Below are 12013 nucleotides of genomic sequence, written 5' to 3' on the forward strand. Positions count from 1 at the left end.
GTAGTTAACAAGAGAGCATTATCTCAAGTATTAGAGCAAGGTCGTTCAGGTGTGATGTAAGGAAACATTGCTCACTGATGTGAGCTTGGGGTTCTGCCAGGGCCACTCATTATAAGTTTGTTTCAGATATGGAGATCTCTGAATTCCAAGATGAGGTGGAACTGATAGCCCTTGATATCAAGGCCTTATTTGATTGAGAGTCGCATCAATGAGCCCTAACAACACTGGAATTAATGGGTATTGGGGGAAAGCTGCTGACACATAGGAAGATGTTTATGGTTACTGAAGGTTAGACATCCCAGTTCCAGTGTTCACTCAGGTTAATAACCTTGGCTCAACCATCTACAGCTGCTTCCTTAATGACATCAATGACCTTCCCTCCATCATACGGCCAGAAGAAGAGATGTTTGGCCATGATCACACAATGTTCAGCAACCCTTGCAACTCTTCAGATACTGAAGCAGTCCCCATGTTCAAATGCAACAAGATCTGGATAGTACCCAGACAAGTGGGAAGTAATATTTGCACCACACACATGACATCCCCAGTAAGAGAAAATCTAGCCACCGTCCCTTCATATTCAACGCTGCTGCCACCACTAAGTCCCTCAATATCAACATCGTGAGGGTTATCATGGGCTAGAAATTCAATTGGATTTACCACATAAACATAGTGTCTACAAGAGCAGACAGAGGGTCAGAACACTGTGACAAGTAACTCAACTCCTGACTCATAGAGATATGTAGAACAGAAAGAGACCCCTCAGTCAACTTGCCCATGACGACCAAATAATTTAAAATTAATCTAGATCCATTTGTCAGTGTTTGCTCCATATCCCTTTAAATCGATCCTATTCATATACCCATCCAAATGTCTTGTAAATGTTGAAATAGTATCAGCTTCCACAACCTCCTCTCGCAGCTCATTCCATGCATCTACCACCCTCTGCAGGAAAAGATTGCCCTTTAGGTCTCTTGTAAATCTTTCCTCTCTCATCTTAAACCTTTGCTGTCTAGTTTTGGTCTCCGCTCTTCTGGGAAAGACACCTTGGCCACTCATCCTATCCATGCCCCTCATGATTTTATAAACTTCTACAAGGTCCAGGAAAAATAACCCCAAAGCCTGCCCAGCAACAACAATATGCAGGACAGGAGAATGATGAAATGCACCCCACTTGCCTGGAAGAGTGCAACTCTGCACAAGAAGCTTGAAACCATTCACATTAAATCAACCCACTTGACTGGCTCCACATCTGTGAATATCTATCACCAACACTCAGGAACAGCAATGTGCGCTATCTTCAAGATGTACTATGGAAACTCACTAAGATCCTCAGACAGCACCTTCCAAAACCGGGACCACTTCTATCTAGAAGGATAAGGGCAGAAGATATACGGGAATACCACCCCTTCAAGATCCCCTCCAAGCCACTCACCATCATGATTTGGAAATATATTGCACTTCCTTCAGTGTCGCTAGAACAAAATAATGGAACTCCACCGCCCCCCCCCCGCACCCCAACAACATTGTTGGTCTAGATACAGAACGTGGACTGCAGTGGTTCAAGAAGGCAGCTCACCACCACTTTATTGAAGCTAGTGGAGATGGGCAATAAATGTTGGCCAGCCAGTGACACCTTGCCCAGTGACTGACGAAAAAATTATATTTCAGAGAAAAGGTTGCGAAATTTTGAAATTGTGGTCTCAAAAGAGCAAGTGAACCTGTTGATTATTTGAGAATCTCAAAACCAGGAATGACAGATGGTTTTTACTCAAGGCTATTATGTTTTAAAGGACAAAGCTGAATTATTGCGGCTATGATACAGATCAATCATGACCTAATTATGTGATCAGATGCCAGAGGCTGAATGGACAACTCTTGTTTCTCTGTCCTTTTTAGAAACCCAGTTAACACTTTTTGTTCTCTTTCACTCTTTATAATTTAGGGCTTAAAACTGTAATTGCTTTGAATGGAGACCAGACAATTGAGTAGCAAACAGTTATCTCTTACATCTCCATTTATTCAATAATTCTTCAGTGACCAACTAGGATAAATAACATGACTCTGTCCAAGCTGAAAGGGAAATTTACATAGAATCGTGTTGTAGAACTGATCAGAAATAATTATTTACCTGTTGATAGGATGAATGAATGTTTTATCGTTTTCATAATGAAAAAGATAAATTCTTAAAAATAAACTCAAGGCCCTAAAGACAGTTCATCTCAATTTTCATACTAGCATACATTGTGCATTCTGCTTATTGAAAATTGATGAACTCATGTGAGAATGGAGGCCTCATATGCATTACTACACAAAAAAAATTTTTGTCTACAAACACAGTACTTATTTAATCAAACATTTCACTTTGATGTATTAGTGACACCAGTCTTTGAACATATCATGGTACGGAAGAGATGGAGTGAGTTCTTTTATGTCAAAGACCTAACCATCACATCTATGAGCTCTTGAAGTTGTTGCCTGTATATTTTTAGATTAGGGAAGTTAATGCTGTGGCTTTGGATTATGTTTAGTTGTCTTTTTTTTACTCTTTTAACAGAAGACAAGACTTGGACAGTGACGCAGCACAACAACACAGAGCTAACCAAGGTCCAAGGCTCCAGTTCTGGCAAGCCTCACCTTGTGCACTTGAGTTACACAGCCAACTCAGACCAACTGCAAGCAATGATTAACAACATGGACTACTGTGAGCAGGAAGTGTCTTACCATTGCAGAAAGTCACGCCTTTTAAACACACCTGGTAAGTTCTAGGACCACGTTGTATGGAATTACTTGCCGCAGGAATGTAATTTATGAAGTTATATTAATGACTGGTGTGGAAAACTGAGTCAAGAGGATTTGCTTTAATGTGGTTTTCTTACAATGACTCACTCTCTCTCTAAATATATATAAAAATGTGTACATGCTTATATCTGTTGCTTCTCAGTTACAATATACTGAATAGGCAGAGGAGTGACATGTGTAATATTGGAAGGGCACAGAATTTGATTCTACTCAGTTTTTTTTGGACTTACGTGTAAAGCTGTTATCATGTAATGCTTGAGGCTTTTATTCTTTGAAATATTAAAGGTTATGGTGTGATTTGATTGAGAGTTTCAGAATATTGAACAGCATTGGCAGGATAGGTGGGGATTTCTGCTTGCAGGAAAGTTTAGAGTCCAGAAGTGAGGCCAAGGAACACTTCCTCGTGCAGTGGTTGGTACAATTGTGGAAAACATCTCAACAACACCTAAAAACAATAGGTTCTGTCACAATGAACAATTACATCTGCTTCTGACGGTTGAGAAGGTCATGTTCCCATCTCCGCTTCCCATTCATCTGTTTGTAAACCAAAGTTAATGCATGGATTTCAGATAGAATATGGCTCAAGGAAGAAACACTTTTATTTTTGTGGAGCTGGATATTCAGATCCACTTGAGGAAATTGTTTCAAGATTCTGTTAAAATTGGGTGGTGGTGCAAATTGACTTTTCCATAAGAATGTTGTGGGTTGATTAATTTATAATGTGCGCAATTGATTTAGAATGACATGGACTGATTTAAATGCTTATGATGGAATTTGTCGCAATTATCACTATTTTTGCTTCCTGTCCATCTTCAGAATTTCTTACCCGGAATATAAGAACAGTAAGAATTAATTTATCTCAAACCTCGGATGAAATATATTTGTGTTTATTTTGTTCTTTTTTAACATCTGTTGTTTACTGTCAGTAGGATAAAAGGATAAAACTTGCAAGTGGCAGCACCTGGCCCAGCTTGTCTGGAAAGCCTCAAAATGGGTCTCCAGTATGTTATTTTCCAAGAATTAATATACATTTGTACTTTTTTTTACTCTGTATTACTCCTACCTCCTAAAACAGGAGGATTGATCGATTGAATATGTGGCTGGTAAGTTGGTGCAGGAAGGATAGGACTAGATTTTTGAGGGACTGGCTCTAGGGCAGGAGGGACCTGTACAAAGCTGAGCAGCTTGCATACTAATGGGACTGTGATTGATATCCTTAGAGGGAAATGTGCTAGTGATGTTGGGTTGGCTCAAGCTGGCTTGCCGGGGGTAATGGGAATCTGAGTGGAAGCCCAATTTGGAAGAAGGCAAGTCGTAATGAGTCTAGAAGATAGTAGAAATAAAACCAAGCAGTGAGTGTGCCTTGAAAATGGAATGATGTCAAAAAGTTAAAAGAATTCCATTTGAATACATGTCACACTCAACAAAGTAGACAATAGAAAGATATAAATAGAGATACATGAGTTACCAATGTAGAAACATGACTACATGGTGCTAGGATAGGAAACTAAATAGTCAAGGTTGTTTGAAGTTTAGGAAGGACTGTCAAGAAAGAACAGGAGGTGAAGTTGTGCTGAGAATAAGGATGTGGTAAGTAAAGTCCAGAAGATTCAGTGGAATTTGCTTGGGTAGAACCAAGAAACAACAAGGGCAGCAGAAATTGTTTGGTGTTATTTACAGGTCACCAAATAATAGTGGCAGTTTGAGACATGATAGCGATCAGGAGAGATGCATGCCGCGTTACACAGTTATCGTGGGTGTCTTCAACTTGCATATTGACTGGATAAACCAAGTGATCACTAAAGGTGTGGAGACTGAGTTTCTGGAGTGTGTTAGAGATGGTTTTCCTGAGTAGTATGCTAATGAGCTAATTTGAAGTCTTGCTGCTTTGTTTCTGCCTGTACTTTAGAGAATGACACATTAATATTTCTACTCAATATTAAGAAGAAATGTAACATTTAACTTTTAACTTGGTTTCTTTATTTTTCTACATTGTACCTAAGATTTTGTACCTCGGTATCTTTGTATCTAAAATGGCACTGGGAATAGCAACTTTGTATACTTGTCACTGCATGTACTCCTGTACTTTATGTATTTGAGTACGTCTGATAACAAATTCTAATTGTAATTCTAATATTTAGGATCTAGGATTCTGTAATGAATACAGCCACTTTATAATCTTATTGTGAAGGAAATTTTAGGGATGATGACCACAATATGATAGAATTATACGGTATGTACGAAAGTGAAATCATTTAATCTGAAGCATGAGAGTTAAATTTGTGTAAAGGCATGAAATGCAAACCTTGTGAGGTGATCTGGGAAAATACATTGAAGGACATAACTATACGTGGTAATGGATAATTTTCTTTTAAAGAACTTTTACATGACTTGTAACAGCTGTATGTTCCTTTAAGGTGCGAAAACCCAAAAAGATCAGTCAATCATGACAAATAAAGGAAGCTTGGGAATGTATAATAATGAATGAAAAGGCCCATAAACATACCAGAAATGGCAGTATTCTGAGCATTGTGAAGGTTATAGAATACAGTAAAGTAAGACTCTAACCCAGACATAATCAGGAAGGCTAATGGAATGTTGCCCGCTATTTCAAGTGTACGTCTTACTGCAGCTATGCAAGGTGCTGGTGAGACTGCATCTGGTGTACTGTGAGCAGTTTCAATCCCTTATTTAAAGAAAGGTATTATTTCATTGGACGTTGTTCAGTGAAGATTCCCCAGTATAATCACTGCTCTAGAAGGATTGTCTAATGAGCACAGGTTATTTCAACTGATGCTAGATCAGTTGTTCATTCTGAAATAGATTTTTGCTTTGTTCAGCAAAGATATTAAGGAGTTTAGGCCAAAGACAGAGATATGGATATCAGCCAAAGAATAGTCATGATCTCACTGACTGGCAGAACAGACTTGAGAAGTTGAATACTCTATTCCTGTTCCTTTGTTCCTATGTTCAATGAACAACGAGAGGTGATTTTTTTGAAATGATCAGGATTCTTAAGGGACAAGGCAGGGCAACTGCTGACAGGATGTTTCCCCGCATGGGAGAGTCAAAGGCCCAAAGCCAGTCTTAGAATAAAGAAGCACCAATTTAAGACTGAGATGAAGAGAGTTTCTTCTGTCAGTGGGTTATGAGCCTTTGGAACTCCTTGCACACAAACCTGTGGGTGGAGATTCCTTGTGCATATTTAAGGCTGAGGTGTTTAACTTCTTGAACAGCAGGAGAATAAGGGGTTATGGAGAAAAGGGAGGCAAGTGGATGTGAGGAATGATGAATCAGCCATGATCCTATTGAATTAATGGAGCAGACTCAAGGAGTTAAACAGCCTGCTCCTGTTCCTTTGCCTTATGGTCTAAAGGAGGACCGAAAAACTGACAAGCAAAGGGAGAATAGAATCTGAATATAATCTTGCAAAAAAAAGACCTTAAAGACTCATACAGGTATGTGAAAATAAAGGAGGTAATGAACTAGCATGGATTAATGATTGGCCAACAGACAGGAACCAGAGAGCAGGAATAAAGTTGTTAAAAGGTTAAAATGAATGTGGGTCCCTTGCAGTCAGAGTTAGAAGAATGTGTAGTAGTGAATAGACAAGTGGTGAGTAGCTAAATTATCACTTTGTATCTGTTTTCACCCAGGACAGTACTAGCAGTCTCCCAGAATTACAGATCCTACTGGTTCAGGAGAATGATGAGTTGGAGGAAAGCAACATTAGTAAGAAGAATGTACTGGAAAAAAAAAACTAATGGTGCTCAAAGTTGATAACCCACAAGGACCTGATGGCCATCATCCAAGAGTTGAAGGTGGTGGCTATAGAGAAAATCTATGTCTTGGTGATGATCATCTAAAATTCTATTGACTCTGGAATAAGTCTTGTGGATTGGGTAGTAACAAGTCTCATATGATTATTTAAGAAGGCAGCAAGGGAGAAAATATCGAACTACAGTTCTGTTAGCCTTACATCACAGAATCATAGAATCCATGCAGTGTAGAAACAGGCCCTTCAACCCAACAAGTCCTCACCAACCCTTGGAGCATCCCACCCAGGCCCATCCCCCTATAACCCACCTACCTAGCCCTGAACACTAAGGGCAATTTCCTATGGCTAATCCACCTCACCTGCACACCTTTAGACTGTGGGAGGAAACTGGAGCACGCAGAGGAAACCCATGCAGACACGGGAAGTCACCCGAGGATGGAAGGAATAGTAGGGTTAAAGCTGGAATCTATCGGAAAGGATGTAATGAATAGACATTTGGATAATAACAGTCTGACTAGATACAGTAAACATGGTTTTGCAAATGGGAAATTAGGTTTGATAAGCTTGTTGAGGTTTCTTGACAATGTTGCTGACAAAATTGATGAAGAAGAGCTGATGGATGTAGCAGAACTAGGCTTTCTGAAGGCTTTTGGTAAAGTTTCCAAAGGAGACTGGAAAGCAAAATGAAAGCACATGGGAAAGGAGGTAATGAACTGGCATGGATTAATGATTGGCTAACAGACAGGAAACAGAGAGCAGGAATAAAATTGTTTCTGTTGAGAGGTAGGGATTTGGATGAAGGGTCACTGGACACAAATCATTAACTGTTTGCTCTCTATAGATGCTACCAGACCTGCTATGTTTCTCCAGCAGGTTGGAGGAGGACTCATTGACAGGTTGTTCCCAGTGGGGTATCACAGGGTCAATGCTAGAGCCCTGCTCCAGTCACTTGAGGGTGAGAATCAAATGCAATTTTTCCAAATTGCAAATGATATAAATTTAAGCTGAGTGTGTTGTGTGAGAAAGACGTAAACTGGCTTCAGGAAGACATCGACAGGCTTGGAGAGGGGAGAGCATGAATATATTAATTAGAATAGAATGTGGAAAACTTTGAGATTATCCATCTTGGGAGAAGAAACAGATATGCAGAGTATTTCTTAAATGGTAAAAGTTAACAGCATGGATGTACAAAGGAATTTAGATGCCCGGGTGCCCTTGTTGATAAGTTACTGAAGGCTAACATGCAGGTGCAGCCAGCTGTTCAAAATTAAGAGAATTGTAGCCTTTCATGCAAGAGGAGTTGAGTGCAGAAATTGTGAAGCCTAGCTTCAGCTGCATAGGAGTTTGATTAATCTGGACCAGGAGGACTGTGGAATGTAGTTTTTGTCTCGTTATGTCAGGAATATGATCATTGACAGAGAGGGAGTGCAACAAAGGTTCACCAGACTTGTTCAAAGGATGGCAGGACTGTCCTATGGAGAGAAATTGGGAAAACTGGGCCAATAGTCTCTAGAATTTTGAGGAACGAGAAGTGTAATTTACGAAATGCTTGAATGCACAGATGCAGGTAAAATGTTTCCACTGGTTCAGAAGTCCAGAACCAATAGGCATGGTTGGAAAATAAGGGAGGTGCCAGTTAGCTTCAAGATGAGGAGATTTTTATTAACTCAAATGGCTGTGAATCTTTGAAATTCCCTACCCCAAAAGACTGTGGAAGTTCAGTCTCTGAATATTTTTAAGGTAGAGTTTAATGGATTTCTAATTAGCCAGGGAGTAAAGAGTTATGGGGTAGCTCAATAAAAGGCATAGAAATACTTGATTAGCTATGATCATATTGAATGCTGAGATAGGCATAATAGGCTGAATAGCCTATTGCCATTCCAATATAACTAATAGCTGACTAGCTTGATGGGACAAATGGCCTGATCATGCTCCTACTTCTTATAAAGCTGGGATTTTACAACATTCAGAGAAGCTCACTAACCTAAAAATTGAACTTTCCATCTCTCCACTGATGCTATCTAACCTGTTTCATATTCCAGCATTTTATCTTTTACTTATAACCACCTTATACCTTTAATAATGCTTAGTTTGACAAAACAGTTTATCTTTGTATAATGGATTGTCTATGACAAATCATGTAAACATTGATAATGTTTTTGTCATTGGCCTTTGGAAGCTGGAATATCTGCATAATGGAAAAGTAATTCAATAACTAATGTATTGCTCCTCAAAGTAAAGCAGAAAAGGGTTAATGTTGATAAAGATGTCTGAGCTGTGCGATTTTTTTTTTCAGTAAGTATACAAGTTTTCTCTATCCTGCTGAGCTATAATTATGCTTATCTAGCATGATTCCAACCAATTCAAGTGTTCTATACATAGCACTGTCCTCTAAATCTTCTTCAGCATTCCTTGTTACAATAGACAGTTTTATGAAGGGATGAGAGTGAAAATATTTGAAGTAAACCTATAATTGGATAGGCCTTTAGAATTTGCTGGAGCTTGTGGTGAACTTTTCGCGCACTGCCGTTATGCTGATACAACATGTTATATTTTTTCTAGTTGGGTAAGTAAAATTTGGTTTATTTTCCTTACATTCAATGTCAGTTTTTAAAAAAAATAGTACTACATTTGCAGTTTTTATGCAACCTTTACATTGCTTAAGTAATTCATTCAGCATATTTGTTGGATTATTTGTTTCCTTTGGTCAAAATACACAAACGCAACAAAATCTGGACATATCCAGACTTGGTCTGGCAGTGGCAAGTAATATTCATACCACACAGCTGCTAGGCAACAACTGACTCCAATAAGACTCCTTGACGTTCATTGGTGTTTCCATCCCTGAATCCCCCACTATCAACATTCCTGAGGTTACCGTTGACCAGGAACTCAACTGGATTTGCCACAGAAACATAGTCATTACAAGATCAGGTCAGAGTGTAGGAATATTGTGTCAAGTAACTCACTCCCTGACTCCGCAAATCCTGTCCACAAGACATAAACCAGGGTTGTGATGGAATACTCCCCACTTCCCTGGATGGGCGCAGTCCCGACAACACTCAAGAAGCTTGACACTGTCCAGGACAAAGGAGCCCGCTTGATTGGCACGACATCCACAATCATCGATGCGCTCCACCACCGACAGTCACTGGCAACTGTGTGTATTTTGCACAAGTTGCACTGCAGAAATTCACCAAAATTCCACAGACAGCACCTTCCAAACTCACAAACACTTCCATCTAGATTGACAAGGGCATCGGGCATATGGGAACACACTCACCTGTAGGTTCCCCTCTGACCCACTCATCGTCCTGACTTCTGTCCCTACTTAATTCACTAGGTGGATGGTTGCTAACCATATTCCTGTCATGACTGTTTACGAAAACATCTGGGCATTACACGGCAGAAGTATCAAATCAGCAGGGCCAGCACTTAATGGCCTTAACGTGCTGATTTTCAAGTTTGACAGATGTCATGTAGCTGCCAAAGAGCACAGCCATTTTCCTTCTTTTGACAAATTGCAGATTAAGGTTTGCAGTGGTAATTATTCATTTCACAGAATTTTGGCTTGCCCTTTACCTAACTCTGAAAGCAATCACAGCACACTACCCTGGGGGACATTGACGTACTATAATGTCATTGGACTAAGTAATCCAGAGCTCCAGGGCAATGGTCAGGAAATGTAGACTGCAATCCCATCATGGCAGATGATGCCATTCAAATTCAATAAAAACCGGAATTAAACAGGAAAAGCTGGTCAGATAATGGCGAATATGTAGCAACTGTGGATTGTCATCTGATTCAACAATGTCCTTCAGGGAAGGAAATCTGCCATCCTTACCTGGTCTGACCTAGCTGTGTTGCCAGATCCTCAGCAATGGGGTAGACATTTAAGATCTTTCTGATGTGGGAGAGATACAAAATAAACAAGAAGGGCACTTGCTTCACACAGAGGATGGCGAGTGTCAGGAACAGGCTGCCAGAGGTGGCAGTGGAGACGAATACAATTTTGTCGTTTAAGAAACATTTGGACAGGCACCTGGATGGCATAGGTACCAAGTGCAGGCAAATTGTACTAGATTAATCATGAAAACTGGGCAACATGCACAATATGGGCTGAAGGGCCTGTTTCCATACTGTAAACCTTGATGACCATGACTGTATTTGCAATTATTGATGGGCCAAAAACTTTTAAAATGCATTTATGTAGAGATTTTAATACAGAAAAAAACAGGTTCTCAGGAGTTATTACTGAAGAAAATGTGACATACGGACATACAGGGCTGGAATTTGCCATCAGAGACAAGAACTTGGAGGCAAGAGTAACATTGTGTGGTAATCCTGCTACCATCAGCAGGCTACTGGGAAATGGGGTTTTCCCACTGGAACCGTGCCCCCCCCCCCCCCCCCCCCCCCCGCCCCGCCTTGGTGCCGAAGCTGGATCTGGCTTCTCACTTATCACCGCTAAAGTGGGACTGTCCCGAGCTGTCTCATCCATAGAGTCCATCCTTATCTGTTATTTTATTTCATGAATTTCAATCATACATGCCAGCAACAGATTTAAGCCTCGATCGCTGGAACTTTAAAAATGCAGATGTAAGCTTCTCAGGCTTGCTGAGATCAAGGCGGTGCTTGCCCAAAATGTGGCTATTCTATGAAGCCATTCCTTTGACTTGACCAGCTCCCCTACCCCAAAATCTCCTCCTGACCTCACTTAACATTAACTTACCTCCAATGCCACCTTTCACTGCCTAAGAATTCTCTAAACTACCTTTCATAAATATCTTTGAAGATGTCCCTTGGCCTTTTGTCCCATGACCATGGCCATTCCCACCTCTTCTCCATGGATCCTGTGGAGAACCTTGGAAGGCTTCCTTCCCGAGTGAAGATTCTACGTGGCCTGGTTGACCTTGGGCCTTAGAATAAAAGCGAGAGGGCTTTCCTGTCCAGAATCCTTTCACACAGCTGATACAACGGCGACTACACAGTGGTTAGCACTCCTGCCTCACAGCGCCAGGGAGCTGGGGTTTGATTCCACCCTTAGGCTACAGTCTGTGTGGAGTTTGTACATTCTCCCCCTGTCTGCATTGCTTTCTCCCAGGTGCTCTGATTTCCTCTCACAGTTCAAAGACGTGCAGGTTAGGTGGATTAGCCATGGTTAATTACCCCATATTGTCCAGGGATCTGCAAGTTAGGTGGATTAGCCATGGTTAAAAAATAGTCCCATGCAGAGTTATGAGGATAGGTTGACGGGGCTGGGTCTGCATGGGATATTCTTCGCAGGGTCAATGCAGTCGCAGTGGGCTGAATGGCCTCTTTCTGCACAGTAGGGATTCTATGATTCTTTGACTTTTGCTCACAATGCTCAATGGTTACCTGTTGCAATACTGCCTCAGTTTGTTCAGTAAATAAAATTAAGGATATGCAAGA

At 40.6% G+C, this 12013-nt stretch overlaps 1 protein-coding gene across 3 annotated transcripts in view; it reads left to right on the top strand.

The window, feature by feature from the left end:
• The window catches only part of LOC125453929 (contactin-associated protein-like 5), a 1220935-nt gene that overhangs the window by 765219 nt on the left and 443703 nt on the right, over nt 1–12013 (top strand). For all 3 annotated transcript variants that reach the window (XM_048534087.2, XM_048534089.2, XM_048534090.2), the window contains one exon: nt 2558–2758. In XM_048534087.2, the coding sequence (XP_048390044.1) occupies nt 2558–2758 (201 nt within the window). The remainder of the gene's footprint in view (nt 1–2557; nt 2759–12013) is intronic.

The sequence above is a fragment of the Stegostoma tigrinum genome, chromosome 7 (genome assembly GCF_030684315.1).
Source record: "Stegostoma tigrinum isolate sSteTig4 chromosome 7, sSteTig4.hap1, whole genome shotgun sequence".
Taxonomy (NCBI): domain Eukaryota; kingdom Metazoa; phylum Chordata; class Chondrichthyes; order Orectolobiformes; family Stegostomatidae; genus Stegostoma; species Stegostoma tigrinum.